The following is a 17,024-nucleotide window of genomic DNA, read 5'->3' as shown; positions in this document are numbered from 1 at the left end:
AGACTTGTATCAGTCTTGCATCCATTTATTCATGAAGTAAGCTCTGAAGGCTGGGAAGATACAACTGTGTGCATTGCAAGAGCTCTCCAGAAGGAAATAATTGCAGAAAGATCCTCTGCTTCCAAAATCCCCTATCAAAAGTGAAGAAGTATAGCCCATAAAGTCACCTGTTCACTAAGATAAAGACACTCCATTAGAGAAATTGGAATCTAGGAGAAACTGTACTTGGATGACTTCAGAAAACTGCATGGGCAAGAGAAGGCTGGATGCTGTGACCTGCTTCTTCTTTCTGCAGCCAGAGGCAGAGCAAAGCAGCTGAGCACAGCCTTGGCACACTGGGTTATCCCCAGGGGCGAAGGTGTGTTACTGTGTTTACTGCTTGGATTCAGTGCCCTCCAGGAATTTTCTGATTTTGCTTGCTGAAGCAGAAGGCTGCAGAACAATATCTGCATTACAGGAGGAGAAAAGGCTGCCCTATAGAGAGAAGTGTTAGCAGTAAAATGATCAACTCTCATACACCAACGTGAGCAGGAGGAAACTGAAGGAGGGGTCTCCCCCATCTCCCTGAGCCCAGCCCAGCCGTGGAGGCAGAGGGCAGATAATTCACTGCCACTGAGAGTGGCTGGAGGCCTTCACAACAGCCACGCTGCAGGGAGAGCACTCCAGGTACCCAACAGCTACCAGCTGGATCTTATGCCTACTTTAGCTGCAAAACTCCTTTATTTGCATCACATCATCATCTTCCCCCAAACCCATCATTTCCAGTGTTACACTCTCCAACCATGTCTTTTACAAGAAATCATCAGTCACAGGGCATTAAAGGGTTTCTGCAAATAATATAGTTTAATTGAAACTACAGTAAAGATTTTCTATATACATTATGTTCACTGCAGAGGGTATTACAGATTTGCCATGCATGTTTTATTGCACATATAAATATTGTACAAAGGATCATGAAGAGTCTCATTTTAGCCATACAGGTTAAGACTGCATAAAAAAAAAAAGCCGTATTACAAAATACTTAGAGCTACTTATTTACAGCCAACTTCAAGCAAATACTGAAAGACATTATCAGGAGAAAAGCAAAATTTTAATTATGAAAAAACATGATTTGTCAAAATAATAATAATTACAAAGCTTCATGTTGCCATATATACATTGTAAAAAAATATTCAGGAAACCTGCATTTTTACCCTCAAGATGCAGAAATCAATATTCCTATTTTTATACTTGATCCTTGAATGCTTCTAAAATTTGATAAACTCTGACTTGAAAACTTATTTTCTTTACATTGTTCGTGCTTTTTGACAAAACAGATATTTGTGCAGCTCTCTAAAATATTAAAATACATTTTCATTTTGTGTTAAAGTGCACAGTACATTTTATAGGAAACAATATGCTAGCTGCCAATCAAATTGCAATTTAAGTCAATGTTCCCTCTATAAAATAAAAGTTTTTGCTTTGGTTGAAGTAAGTGGATATTCCATGCATACTGTCTGGCTCATTGTCTGCGAGTCCACTTTCCTGCTCCTCACACGCTGCTGTCACTACCTCCCAGCCCCACAGCACGTGGTGGTGTTGAAGCGTGTGCTCTGTTCAGCAGGTCTGAAGCTCAGCAGCTCTGCTGCTGAACATGGGTGGGCTTCAATGCAGTGCCTGTGAACGTGTGTACAGCTGCCTCGAGAGGGGGTAGTGACAAGTATGCATCACTCTGCCCAAAAACCTTCATACAATAGCTCTCTTCACATCCTCGTGCTTAAATATTTAGTCCTCACACCCCCTTGCCCCTTTTTTTTTGCCACTCTACATTTCAAACTCCCTGCCTGTGTGTCCCCAGCCAGCTTCCCTTTTCACCACATGCAGCTGCCCCATCCTGCTTGCCCAAATCCCATCACTGGCTTCTTGTGTGAATGAAAATGAGATGTTCCAGATAGCAGAAGAATCACTGTGCTGGAACTTTTTGATCTAAAATGGGTGATGCCTTAATAGTAAATTAGACTTTTAAAAATCTCTTTGAAAAATGTAAAGTGGTAAGAAGGAGAAGAACTTTTATTTCCTATTGCTGACGTGGAAGTAGAGGTCTGATGCTGCAAATGTGCACTACAGAACATTGTGCTTAATTCTGTGGATACTTCTAAAGAGAATCCCTGTACCCAGGCAGGTTGGATCTGGAAGATCAGGTCTTTGAGACTGCCTTTAGCAATTTCAGTAATTTTGTCTTCTCTTGAAGGAATCACTGAAGAAAACAAGTTAATTTTTTGGCTACCTGTTAATCTTGTTAACATTCCTGTGCTATTTTTTACTATTTGTTCTGTAGTGCTGTAATCTTTAAAAGAAATCAAGTTACAGTGCAAAATTACATTTCAAAACACATGATCCTAATACACATAAATAATTTCGTTGTGGCAAAAGTTAAATGTCTTGTGCATAGTAAAATAAGCAATCAAAAATATTTTTTCACATTTATTTTTCAAATTTACATATTTCCTTTTGTTGTAAAACATCTATATACAAATAAAATGGGTGTGCTCTCACTTTCAGCCAATTTAGTCTATCTAGTGAGGGGAGAGGTGTTACTGGAATGTAGGAAACTCAATGGAATGCAGACAATTTTTTACCAATGTTCCACAGATTCAGGAAATAAAGAATGCCATTCCAGCTAGCTGTTCTTTTAATAGAAGCACCTATTTTGTTTGCTTTTTACCTTACATATTAGAAAATACAATTTACGGAGATCTAGAGCTACTGCACACCAAGTAGAATAAAAAATAACTAAGTATTTATATTAAAATAAAGTGTTTAACCACAAAAAAAGCAGTAATAAAATACAGTTTCCTAATTTACATTTTGCATCCAAAGGATGAATAACAACTCACTAATAAATAATATTTATATAAATATTTAATGTCTGGATATTTTTAAAAGGCAATAGCCTGAAGCAACTGCAGAAAAACCTAAGGTGGTAGCAGTCTGATTTACTCTCCCTTCTCCCTCCCCCCAGGTGATTACAGTGATTCTTAGTTTAGTAATACAAAGGTATCTTGCTGCAAGACAGCTGTGTACTCCACACGATTTTAAGTGTCAGAAAGGTGGTTGTTTTAGTAAGTACTGTACAAAGTGAGCTATAAAAGCAGTGAAGTGCCAACTTCCTCTAGAAAATGTTTTGTTCAGTTTCTGCTTTGTAGTTCGACACATACGTACAGTCTGAAATGTGGGTTTAAAATCGTAAGAATACTCTTGGAGTACTGGACTTGTTTTCAATGCAGTTTGAAAAAATGGGCAGTTTTTCAATTCATTCATGGCACAGTGTAGCTGGTAACAGCAGAGAGAGTAGTTTCATGTGAATAAAGCTTGTTTCACTGTGGTTACATCTAGCAATGCTTGAACTGTTATGCTCACTTTTACCAAGCCCTTTTCTTCTAGGATATGATGTGGTAGGCAGAGCTTCTCCTAGAAAAAGACAAAAAAAGGAGTAAAAATTAGGATATTCAGTACTCATTACAGAACCTCGTTTTACATGATCACATTTGGAAGACAAATTCCAACAAGCAGAAGTAATTTCCTATTTTTAATTTGAAAGAACTTCCTGTGATTTTGACTGAAAGTGTCTGATTTTGCTCCTGCTACATCTAAGAGTTAGTGAGAGATCTGTTAATGCTCTGGGCCCCAGAAGCCAAGATGCTTTGTGGTCATTACAGCATGTAAACAGCTAAGAGTGAGGGCCAGCAAGAACACACCAAACTTTCACCTACAAAGCAGGATAAAACACCATTTGTCCTGTTATGACTTATGTGTGAGATGGGGGGTGGAAGGCTGATTTTAAAAAAAAAAGCAAACCAAAAAAACCCTATATTCTCCCACTGAGCTCTAGACAGGACCCAGGATATGCACTTTGAAAACTATACACTAGCACATACAGGGAAGTGCGTGCAATGTCGTGCATTCAATGGGCAAAGTATTTAGTTTTGAGTATTGGCACCTTATTTGAAATACCCAGAATCAACTATTCACCATAAGGACACAGCAGTCATGGCCAGGATGGAACTCACTAGCTGTCCACAGAGGTTCTCATAGCATGAGACAGTCAAGCAGTAAATACTGTATCTCCTACAGGGAGAACAAGACACCCATCCATGAATAATTAGAGAAAGCCTTAAAGGAGCAGTCTTGTGTCATGACTGGCCCTCTCCTTAGAAAGCTTTTCTCAATGTTACTGAGTATTCTTGTTAAGAAATCAATGAAATTATGAAATCGGGCAGCAGATTTATAATAAATAAATGGAAAAGCCAGACTACATCACATAAACCATAATTACAACTGTGAGACTCACTGCCACAACATAGAAGCCAAAAGCATAAATGGGATGACAAAAATATACAGGTAAGAGAAAAATCCAAACAGAACTATTAAACCAAAATACATGGATACACTGTCTGGCTCATGAAGTCCTTCAGCTCTGTCGTTACTTTAAGCATAAAAAAGGCACCATCTGTGTGGTCTAACCTGTTAATTCCCAAAACATCCATACATAACCATCAGCAGACTTGGAATACTGATTTTTTGCAAAGAGAGGATGGTTTTGATATTCTCACTATTGAATATCTTAGTTATTCAATAAGCTTTCAGCTTTTAAAACTACTGATGCATTTGAGATTGGTTTAATTAACTGCCTGTCTTCTACTTAATATTCCTCTTACATCTGTAAGGTTAACTAAGGGTGCCTTATTTTTATCTTTATACAATTCATAGTGCTTTTCCACACTTCCTCATACTGATTATTTCTTCAATTTAAACCTCACTGATCTCTTCAACCTCTCTTGTCATGACACATTTTTTCAGTTCTAGTTCCTTCCTTGACTCCTGTGGACCTTACAATTCAATACAATGGAACTGGTACACACACAAACAATTCATACAGTCTGTACTGTGTTATGCACCTATGTTTTTGTTTTTATCTCCTTCCACTTTTGTCCAGTCCTTGCTCAGGAAACCTCCTCCAGTGGTCCATAGCTCCAGAAAAATATCAGTACTAAACAGCTGTTCCACTACTTCTGATGTTTATGACTTTCTTTTGTTAATGAATATTTCCCTTAGGCATAACCAACATTTAGTTAGCTTAAATTGCTTGTGAAGTTCCTCAGTGAGAGGAAAAGCTGCAAAACATACCTGTATTTTTTTTACATTTTATATTTACTACTGAAGTTGTTTTAGTATTTATTATTTTATGTTCGAAAGATTTCTTTAAGACCCAAGAAACAACTTCAAACAAATAATTTTCAAGGAGCTTGGCTGAGTAGGTCTGCTGGAGATGGACAACATACATTTCCCCACATGGAAGAGAGTTTATATAGTAATATTCTTGCTAATGCTGAGTTATTATTTCCACTGAGTTTGTGGATTTTGATTCACATTGACCAAACTATCATGGCAAAAGCCTCCTGTTCCTGTCAGCCCTGCTCCTCTCTGCTGCAACTATTTGTCCAGTCAGGCCAAGGAACTACCCCCATCTTGCAGCCATTCCAGGTCAGCAGTCACATTTCCATTCCAAACATTCCTACCATAAACTGATCATTGAAGTTAAGACGGTGAGTCTCCAGTTCATTCTTCTGACTGAAATATTGGCCTGCAAGCTTTCAGAGATAGTTCCCCCCAGCTTTTATTCCTCTGGGGAAAAAAAGTGTCTTTTCCAGAAAATCATATTATTTAGGATGCAAACTCCTAAACGGATGCTGATTAGCTCTGGAGTAGCTACATAAGAAGGTAGATACAGTGATAACAAATAGAAGGGTCAAAAAACCCACCCAATATTCTTCTACTTCAAAGGTGTGATTTCTACTAGAAATTTTGCCAATCTACTGTCCTGGGAGCAAGTTCATCTAAAAATCCACAATGTTTTGATAATTTTTTAAAAAATAATTAATCTTATTTGAGAATAGAAATCAGACACCTGAAGTGAAATGTTAATTCTTTCCACACTCTTGTGTCCTTGCACAGTAGGCTCTTGTTTCACAGATTTGGTAGTCCTTAGCATGCCAATATTTCATTATTCTTCCATGCTACACAAAAGGCATTTAATAAGAAGGCCTGTTAAATCCAGTATCTGAAAACTAAGGAATTGGCATTACACAGCTGAAGGGTATAGACAGAACCCAAAGCCCCAACCCTAAGAAAACCTACCTTGCTAGATATTTATGTTTGAAAATATTCTACGTTTTGCTATTGAAGTCAGATTTGCTTAAACCACCACACTTAAGAATGTTCACTTAAGAAAAACTTAAATTCCAAACCCATTGTTTTTGTGGCACCTTGTAGCACCCACTGAGCTGTTCTGTCATGCTCTCTTGCTAGGATTTTTGCACTTGCTTGTAAGCATATTTGCATTTAAAGCATAAGGGAATGCATGCCTCATTTCCTATAAAAAACCCATACAATAGGGTTTTTTCTGTTTCTAAGGGCAAGTTTTATCTTATTATTTTAAATACAGCATAGTAATTTAGTTATGAAGCAACCTCTCTACCAGCTGTATTTACAAGATGCATACTCCAATCAGGAAAGCTGTTCTAGGAGCCTGTAAAAAAAATAGGACCATACAACTGTGCTGTAGGAGTGAAAAGTTTTCCACCATGTAACTTTTTTATGTATCATTCTATGTTAGTGATCAAAACATATACTTGACAGCCTTCTCTTATGAAGGATGTGGAACTTGGCTAGTATTTTTTAGTTCTGCAGCTAAACCTATAAAGATCTTTCCAAACTTGATAATGACAATGAGACTGATGCCATCTCCCAAAAATTACAAACTTCTGTTAATGTGTCACAAATCAGTCCTATATGTAAGCCCTAAACACTATCTTAAAAGCTTTGGAAATGGCTTTCATCAACCCTGTCTCCCATACTTTTCAAATCAGATTTTTTTGAGTCAGAATTTTTTTCACAGACTAAGAAAAGTCAAATCTTGCCAAGATGGAATCCAAAGTGCAGACAACAGCTTTCCATAATAGCAGTAACATCCCAGGTGTTTCCATACTTAAGTTCAGCTGCCGTCCCTGCTTTTCATGCTCTGCCTCATTCCCTCACCAGATACAATTGCTCTCTGAAACTCTGCAAAACTGCAAGCTATGGAAATTTTAAAGTTTTCCTTAAATCCTAGCATTTTGAAGCAAATGTCTGACCAGCCAAGAGGAGAACTTGCCCCTGACTCTGAGGATGCTCAACTTCACTCACTTCTCCCCACATTAAATAAAATTTCTGTCCCAATTACAATAGATTTAAACACATAACATTTTTGTATAGAGGTTTGAATTCTCTCTCTAAAAACATCCCTGTCAAAACCATCACTGAACAAACACCAAAAGAACACATGGAAGAAATGGATATTCTACAGAGCAGACTAGAACAACTTCTGGTGCGAAGGGCTGCCACTCCTCTCATAGCAGCACCAATTTCTCCATTCTCTATCCACTACAAAAATGAAGATCTAGTATTTTTTTACTGCTTTTTTACTCTCTAAGAACACAAAAGAACTTAAATTACTTGTTGCAAGCAAATCAACTTCTACAGACACAGACCCATTTCAAATGAATAAAGATGTTTTCAAACTCATAATGAAGCAAAAGAACAAAATCCTCCTGAAGGAAAAAATGTTAAGAAGTGCACAAAAAGGAGGCAACAGCAGGAAGCTGAATCACAAAGCAGCACAAAGAAACAGTACCACAGATGTACCCACAAATGTGCACATGTGCTTGTGCTTGCCACAACAAGTTTCTAATCCTGGATGAAATATCTGATTTAGGACAGAAGTTGGGAAGACAGAATTACACTAATCCCTCAAGAATATGTGACACGCTTCACATACATATCTATTTTTATTTGACACTAGATGACTTCAAAGTCAAGACAACTGAATTAGTTTATGGCAGGGCAAGGAGCTTGGCAATTCAGATCCAGTAAGTATTTATGAAAAAAAGATGCTGCTGTCAAAATATCAGATTGGTAAGTGGCAAAATGGCCACATCATGGTAAGAGCAAGGCCCAACTGTCTGTATTTGTTGGTAAAAATACAGAGGAATGAAATCCCACAATTCAGCAAGAGCCTCTCTTTCTTCCTTGTATTTGTAGAATGTGAGATTTCAGATGTATGGGGGAAAATATTAATAAAACAATGAATACTGGAATGTGCAATTTCTCAAAGCACAAATTAAAAAACCTAAGTCCATGTAATGCCCATTATTTCACGTTTGAAGCCAAGTATTCTGAAGTGGGAAGTCAATAAAAGAAACTTCAGGGCATTACACTTAAGCAAACTTATGTCCAATGTACTCGACCTTTGTGTTTTTTAAGGACAAAACCGATTTTCTTTCTAAAGGTCAGAAAAGAAAGCTATAGCAAATATTTACTTTTTCATATATCTAAGACAATTTTAAATTATGTCCTCTTATATATTTTTTCTTTTCCACTATTAATGTTGATGTTTGTATATGTCCAGATGACCTGAACTACCATTTCAAGTACAAATGAAAAGATATAAAAAAGCACAGTAATTCAGGCTATACTGCAGCTGCAAAATCATGTACTTGGTGTACAGTTAGACATCTAAATAGGTGCATCTTCTGCACATTCAATAAATTGGAAATATTTGCAGAACTGTAATTGCCGATGATGAGCTTTGGATTCTTCTATAAATTATGACATTGAGCCATAAATTTTAGAAGTAGACCACATATTTTATAAAATCCCTCACAATTTTATTCTAACAAACTTGGAAAATGGTGACCCAAAACTCCAAGGAACAAAAATCTTAAACACAAGACACACATGAAACAGTAAGAGAGAACAGTCTTACAAGGGAAATACCAATTATACCATAAACTTACATATTAAATTCTGAGAAAGTCACAAGTGCTTTGTATCATCAAAGCAAAATACATCATTACCTTACAGTATTTTTCTACTGCTCTTTCTGCATAATACAGCTTGTGTTCCAGAAATGAAGGAAATGGCAAAGGTTCATAAAACCAGCTGTACTGTTTTTTTTTCTTCAACTTGCATGTATGACTGGGTTTTTTGGGTTTTTTCTTGTAACAGGAGAAAAATTTTTGTGTAAACAATGACATGGCAATTCTTTGGTAACTTATTAAAGTATACTGAGTAGCAAACTCTACTGAATATTTGCTCAGATCTAATTCAGTCCCCATTCACATAAAGTTCAGCTTTCAAAGCACTATTAGGAGCACAATGGGATCTATATAAAGCTTTCAGCTATAAAAACTTGTTAATATACAAAAGGTATTTGAAGGACTACTACACTACATTACACTGCACCTGAAAACATTTCTGTTTTCTGGATCAAGGAAAAAGCAAGCCAAATCCTCACATAAAAATGCCACTTGTAATCCAGTGCAAACACATTTTGCCTGCACGAATATCCGCTACAAGCTGTATTTAGTATTTTATTGTTGTATGGATGAGATGACCTCCAGAGGACATGAGAGTATGATGAGCACAGCACAGATTGGAAATCCATTTATTAGGATATCATGGTTTGAAAATCTCTGATGATCACTGCAACACAAAAAAATGAATGGGAAAAGAAACAGAGAAGCAAATATAATTAATGTTATTAATGAATATAGGGGTGAACTACTGTGAACTTTTTTTTTAAACTCAAGGCAATCAATTATGCTGGCTATGAGCAGTAAGTACCAATTATATCTAACGGGGTATTTCAATATTAACATCTCCTAAAAGGTGAGGAACCATCAAAGAGTTTAATTGTTTGGTTCACAAGTACTAAAGCCACAGAACAGCAGCACAGACGCAGGACTCTGAATTTAGCAAAGAACCCATTAGAGTAGATTAATGATGTTTTAGTTTCTAGTTTCCCATTTAGTGTAAGAATTACTGACTTCAGAGATGGAAAGATATTTTTCATATTTGCATTACATTTGAAATATATTTTGAGAAACTTTATTATATTCAGACTTAGAAAATGTAAGGGTAATTTCACTACTTCTTTCCCTGTAAGATTTATAGATATTTGGAAGTGTAATCAATAACAACCCTCAAAAAATACCAAACTGGGTAAGGTGCATGTATGTTATCAAGGTGTGCTTGTCATGAACCAAGTATGTTTGGTGTTTTCACCATCTGTTTCAAGATGGCTTCACCATCTCTAACTACCAGAAACTGCACATAATGCTACACTTTAAATACCATATATTGTCATAGCTGAGAACAGAAAATGGTCCCTAAGCGATGACTCTGTTTGCATGGTAAGCATATACAAAGTTAGGACATCGGACAAGTTTGAGAGTTAAGTGTCACTGTGACTGAGGGACATTCACTTGGTCTACTGGCACAACCAGTTTCTGGCCCAGTGTCTACTCTGGTAAAGCATTCAAAACCACTGAAGACATGAACTTCCATTTCTGGACACTGAACATGCAAAACACATTGATTACTCCTCTTACTCCACTCCAGACTATTGGATACCATGCATAATCAGATGTGCTATTAGATAAAGAGACAGACGTGTATTATAGGATGGTAGCAAAACCTTTCTCCATGTGATTTTCTAATTTGAAAAGATGAACTTATACATGTAGCTCAGCACTATATAAGGAGAGCACAACACAAACCATTGACAGACTTGTTTACAACTTATGGGAGCAGCAGCAAAATCCCAACCCTATAGAAGACATCACTTCTGTCTCAAATGCCAACACTGGATTATAGACAAACATATTAGTAGACTCTGAACTGATTCAAGCCACATGTCACTCAGTTTCATCAGAAAAGTAAAATAACTAGAACAAGACAACAAAAAATCTAAACAAAGATCTGCTTGAAGTGGAACCTTAAATGTCAAGCTGTGACTGCATAAACAGGTGTCTGGTGTTGGAATTGCTGAAATTAGGCACAGAGTTAGAAGACAGGCCTGTGCAGGATGAGGGAACAAGTCTATAGCTACATACCAAATAAAAAGCTTTAAAGCACTCACTGAACTCTCGCTTGGTCACAGATGACACTCTTTACAATAAAGTTGTTACATGTATGCACTGGAAGCTGCCAGACACCAAACGCTTTAAAAAATTTGATTTATCCATCATCAGAAGTTAATTTTTCCATTGTAAAATATGTATCTAATAATGCATTTACTACTTTTTATGTATATATAGACAGATTTATATGTCACAGAAACCGGGAATAGAACTGCATTTTAAAGTTTTTTAATAAATTTTTTTAAGTATCTGTGGAGTGCGGATATTTCTAGAGCAGCATTAAATAATAACTGTATGGCCAGAATAATCAGTAACATACAAATTCTTAGCCCACTTATACTCTAAAAGTCTATAGCTTATTTTATTATATATTAGATGGGGGGAAATGAATGGCTGCATTTCCAAGACACAAAACTGATGTCCTTTGGTTAGCTAGCCTGAGTTACAAATTTAGGCAACAGCACCTAGGCCAATTTTGCAATGTCAAATACAGGTTTATACTTGAGGATTTGTATTTTTCTATCAATTTTTATTTGTATATTTCATGTCAATAAGGAGGAAACCCAAAAATTGTCTTATTTTAAGTTTAGAGAGGATGGACAGGAGCCAGACCTGGAAGGGAAATGGAAGTAATTGGTCCAGCAGTCTAACCATAGGCAGAGTTTAAACATACCAAAATAGCTCCTGCCTAATGTATGTCTAAACTGCTCTTTAAAACTTCCTAGGATGGAAAAGCTAGAGATTTCCCAGAGGATCTATTTTCCTAGCTATATTGTCTTTGCTCCATTGCTTACACAAACAAACAAACAATACCTGCATTTTCACAGGTGATGAAACAGAGACGATAATGATGGGACTTGCTTGACTACTTGCTGGACTAAAGAATGGCAGGTAAAGGAATCTAATAGCTTATTCTTAAACTGTCTCACTGTACCTGAAACATTCTAGAGTTCCTTGGATTCTACGGCTTTGCTCATACCCATTGCTAATCTACAGTCACCTTTAGAGTCTAATGTAGCAAATGTTTAAAAGGAGTCCAACAGTTTTGTGTGACAGAAGAAAAAGATTATTCTATCATAGGAAAACATAACTACTCCAGTATGGAATTTAATCAGAACAGCAGAGATGAACAATAATCTTTAAAGTTACAGTACTCTTGTTAATATATAAGACTTAAAAAAAAAAAAACAACACAGTAATTTGAAAGATAGTTCTCCAAGTGCTCTTAACACAGCATGTGCAGAGATAATTGGCACCCACTCAGAAAATACTATCACTTGCTGGAAGTGCCACCTGAAGCCGCTTCAGTATCTGCAGCATTCTTGAATTTTCACAAAAAGTAAGAGGCTCAGCTCTCTTTAGCTTGTGATACACATCTAGCCTACACCTAAATATGGAATAAGAGGAGCTTCACTGCTTTAACACATTTAGTGAGTAGTCTAGGCAACATGAAAGAAAAGCTATAAATAAAGAGATACATAAGTTCTTAAACTACAGCTGGAGGGGACAGAAGACAAGGGACTTGCCTTCAAGATGCTAGTCCTCTCTTCTATTTCAAGAGATTAATAAAGATATTACAAGGAAGGGAAGCAAGGGAAAGGGAGAAGTTTGAAATGCAAAGGAAGGAAATTAAGTACCTGTAATTTTTCAGAGACAAAGCAGAAAGTTTGTGCGCACATGCGAACAGGTTATGCTGTTAGCAAATTCCAGTGATAAGTTATATACATCAAGACTATAAAAAGTATATGGAAAAGACAAAAGCCTATTAGATCCCAGGAGCGAAAAGTAGAAGTTGATTGTGGGGGTTTCTCCCCGAGGGCGAGCAGAGTGTCAACAGTCTTTCGAATGTGACGAATATCCGACTGCAGGATGTCATACGGAGAGCAGAGGTCAGCCTATCCCGAAGGGCAGCCATTAGAACAGAAAAAGAGTGCAAAAAATTAAAAATACAAAAATAGAAAGATATTGATAAATAAACTATCACAATATTCTAGCATAAACATGTAGGAATAGTTTCTTCCTAGTATTGCCTTTGTCACTAGACATCCCAGCTTTCTTTTATTTCCTCTAAATACTGAAGCTATCATATAACATCAGAATGCTAAAATAGAAGAGCTCAGGCTTTCTAATCCTTCCAAAATTATGCCCAAGTTCACAAGGGTGAGGAAGCACATGTGATCCACTCGTTCCAATGAAGTCTGCACATTTTTGTATATCTGGACCTTATTCAAATGCTTAAATGGAACCAACTGAAAAAACTACCCTATAAAATAGCAAACAGTGGGTTAGAAAGCTGTTAAAAGCATAAGCAGAGGCAATATAAAATCTAAAGAAAAAGTACTTGCAGAAATCATTAGAAGTAGGCAAAATTCTCTAATATAATAATCTAAAACTTGGTATTAAAATATCACCTGATACTTGAAAAATATCTGATATTTGAAGAATGATACCCAGGGATAGAAACTCAAAAAGGCACTATACTTAATAGTTTCTAAACTGAAGCACTGGACACTACATTTCTTATGTAGCATTTTTTAAATTAGCAGGTTAGATTCCTGTACCTTTTTTGGATAGTAGACTTGATGTGGCAACTTACTCTAGACTAGCTATACAATATGAAGTGCAATATGTAATACCCATATATTCACACAATATTTAACATTTAAATCAAACCAAGCAACACTAGTACTTTCAAAAGGCTATCTAAGATACACCATTTTACATTGCAAATAAGGCCTTACTGAGATAATGAATACTTACTGAACAAAATTACATACAGTAAGAGTTTGAGAGAACAGTGTTCCTGTGGAAGCTTTTCAGTCTCACCTCCTTAATGAGCTGACAGTACACCAAATAAACCAAGACATGGAAATTCAATGTCTATTTTCTGTTAGTGCAAAGTTTCAAGCTCCAGTTTGAAATAAATTAAACTTTAAAATATTGTAAATGTCTCTCTATCCTGAAAAGTAGCTAGTGAAACTGGAAGTCAAAACTGTCATTATACACAAATTAAATAGGGACACTTTCTTTTCTTTTTTGTTATTGCTTACCATGAATGGTTCTAGCTTTACCAGGAGTCAAAAGCTGCATAATTTTGTTACTTAGGCCAGCAGATACAGAGCAAGGAACCAACCTGCCTAGCAACAACTTTTTTTGCAGTTTTTTCAGAATTTTTTACCGCAAAACTCTAGTGTGATACTAAACTTCAGTGCAATTCTGTTATTTTTTAGAGTATGAAAACTCACAGACAGCACAAAACATGCTGATCTTGTTTAAAAATGGGATAGAACTAGTACTGTATTTGAGAACACCTACATCCACAAGCTGCTTACCTCAGAAACAAGTTTTAGTGTAAACTATTCATGACTACCAACTACATAATATATTGCATTTATACCAAAGATATCAATAAACCCAGTAAATGCTGGATTAACTTTGGAACAACATCCAAGACTCAAATCCTACTTACTGCAAATACATACCAAAAGTAAATATCTAAGATACATTTACATCCAACTTATATTTCAAAAAGAAAATGCCAGAACTTTATAGCAAGGACTTTTAAAAGTTTTGTCCAAAAAAATCCCAAAACAATGCCAATAGTCCCAGCTGCAGTCAAATGGAGAAGTAATTTCAGAGTTTAGAAACTGAGAGCTGGTAATAGGTTGACTTTTTACAGATACTGCTAAAATTGTTAACCAAAGATTAACATCCTAAGCAGCATAAGGAGAAACCAAAGCATACAGAAACAGCCAATACATGCAGAAGAAACTTTCTACTGAAACTGCCATGATGTGTTTTAGTTAAATTCAGTGAAACTTGGGAATGCCTATCTTTGTGTGTTCTGTGATGATGGATAATTTGGTATTATATTCACACCTTATAATGTAAAATATTTATATTTTATGTATTTTATATTTCCATAATGTAACTACTGTAGATGAAAAATATACAGCTTTTCTAAAATGGTAGAAGTATTTCCACTTATTGCACCGATTGAGCAATAAAAATACAAAACTAAAACAGGACATCATGAAATAGCGAAAAAGCACATGACCTCCATACAAAGTCTCAAAGATAATCGCCCATCCATCCCATCTATGACAAACACTGCCCCTCTCATTTAGGGGACTGAAATTTCTGCTAGTAAGAATTACAAAGATACACCTATTTAATCATCACATTTATGGACTGACACTTTATGTCTATGAAGCTGTATGATTACATCATAGAGCTGTCAATCATGCACCCAGAACAAACACAGTAAGACAGAAATAGGGCAGCAAAAGCATAACCAGCTGTTTGTGTGCACAGACCACCCTCATTCTGCATGCCCCTGCAGTGACTGAAAACAGACAGCATTTCAGAACTGACCTCCTCGGATTTACACTCTGGTAAAAAAAGTCAAGAGTAAGTTTGCAAAGTGCATTGAAGAAAGAAATCCGTAGTGCGTATGCAGTATACTCAAAACACAAATGAAAGGAACCTCAGAACTCTGCTTTCAGGACTGTAATTGAGAGTGTATTGAACCACTTAACTCCATACCATCAGCCAAACAGCGTCCATTACGGAGTTCGGAGGGAAAAGGTGGAGAATGAGTCATACTTGATAAAACTTACTGCAACTTCATGGATGTCTCATGATGAAACTACGGAGAAGTTACTGATTATGTGAAGTGATTAAAAAATAATCATAAGTAGAAATGATAATACACCTTGAATTAAACTGAAAAACATGATTACCAGTTGAACAACTAACAGGTGGCTAGAAGATAAAACACTTTACAGTCACTGCCTTGGCTGCCTCTTTTACTTTGTTTTTCTACTTTTAGAAAACAAAAGCCTCTTGTTCTGTTTTTCTTTATTATTGTTTTTCTTAATTTGCAATTCCTACACTAACTCAAGTCACACTGATTTTTAGAGTAATTCTGTCTGACACTGCCACATAGTGAATCTCATTATCAGAGGAGAGGCTGATACACAGTATTAGGTCCCATTTACAGCACTTAAAAGTCACTCAGAAGGGGCACAGACAAACCTTTGTTGTCTGCATCTTTGTACGATGATTTGAGACCCAAAAAGCCATTCTCATCACCCTCTTTTCTGCTCGATATGCTTACACAATGTAAATGACTGAAAATTTAAGAGATATGGCAGAAGTCTCTCATTCCTACCCAAGGTATTATTTGTCACATTAAATCATGCTGCATCACTGCTGATGTGCTTGAACACAGACACTTGGTAAACCTGCTGGAACATCTGGCTGTGAAAGATTTCATTTTATCACTACCTTTTATAAATAGAAATTACCATTCTAGTAGTAATCATGATAACTTCAGTCTGTTTTTTTTAAATTATATGACAATCAATACAGTATGTTATGTGGGGGAAGTCTTTCCTTTTTAAAAAGATAAATCATATTTCTCTGACCTGATGCCATAAAGGGTCAAAATATGCTCAAGTGCCTAAAGTGTTAAGGTATTACATTAATGTAAGCTGCAATACCATAAAAATTCATTCCTGTATTTGTAAAAAGCTTATTTCATGGACATTGGAGAGACTTAATTTTCTTTTTCAAAAAATGCTTATAAGATCCTACTTCTGATACCCCTTATTTGTTCATAACTGAGAATTAGAAAAAATGCAGACCAAAACTTGTAACTTTTGTCTCTCAAACATATTGCATGTACAGCTTTGTTTTGGTCTAAATCTTTCTTATAGTAAAGTGTCATTCAGCCCACCACAAATCAAGTATTTTTAACTTGTGAAAGGAGTATTGGTTAACACTACTGAAATTGCATAATACCCTGTAATGTGGATTACCAGGAATAACAGCTACCAAGAAAAAAAGCTCAAGTGTAATTAAGTTATTAATTTACAGGTTGAAATAGGAAAGTCTACGCCCTTGTTCCTGGTATGAATACTGATTTGGCAATGACAAGTTGAAGAAACCTGCATGAATATTTTTGCCTTTATTTACATATATTGTTACTGGTTTTATTAAAGAGCAGTTGTAAACAAAATA

General features: G+C 36.1%; 1 protein-coding gene across 6 annotated transcripts in view; it reads right to left on the bottom strand.

Moving 5' to 3' along the window:
- Positions 1 to 824: 824 nt before the first annotated feature.
- The window catches only part of LRCH1 (leucine rich repeats and calponin homology domain containing 1), a 116,021-nt gene continuing 99,821 nt past the window's right edge, over positions 825 to 17,024 (bottom strand). For 4 of the 6 annotated variants that reach the window (XR_002465269.3, XR_002465270.2, XR_002465272.2 and 1 more), the window contains 2 exons: positions 12,638 to 12,895; positions 3,338 to 3,450 (listed from right to left, as the gene is read on the bottom strand). Coding sequence is in view for 2 of the 6 variants with exons in the window: in XM_021528437.3 (XP_021384112.2) it covers positions 3,337 to 3,450 (114 nt within the window). In the remaining 4 variants the exon portion in view is untranslated. Of the gene's footprint in view, positions 3,451 to 12,637; positions 12,896 to 17,024 lie in introns of all 6 variants that reach the window. The other 2 variants (XM_021528437.3, XM_021528438.3) reach the window with 1 other exon arrangement.

The sequence above is a fragment of the Lonchura striata genome, chromosome 2 (assembly GCF_046129695.1).
Source record: "Lonchura striata isolate bLonStr1 chromosome 2, bLonStr1.mat, whole genome shotgun sequence".
Taxonomy (NCBI): domain Eukaryota; kingdom Metazoa; phylum Chordata; class Aves; order Passeriformes; family Estrildidae; genus Lonchura; species Lonchura striata.
The sequence above is the reverse complement of the archived record's forward strand: the minus strand, read 5'-3'. Positions and strand labels throughout refer to the sequence as shown.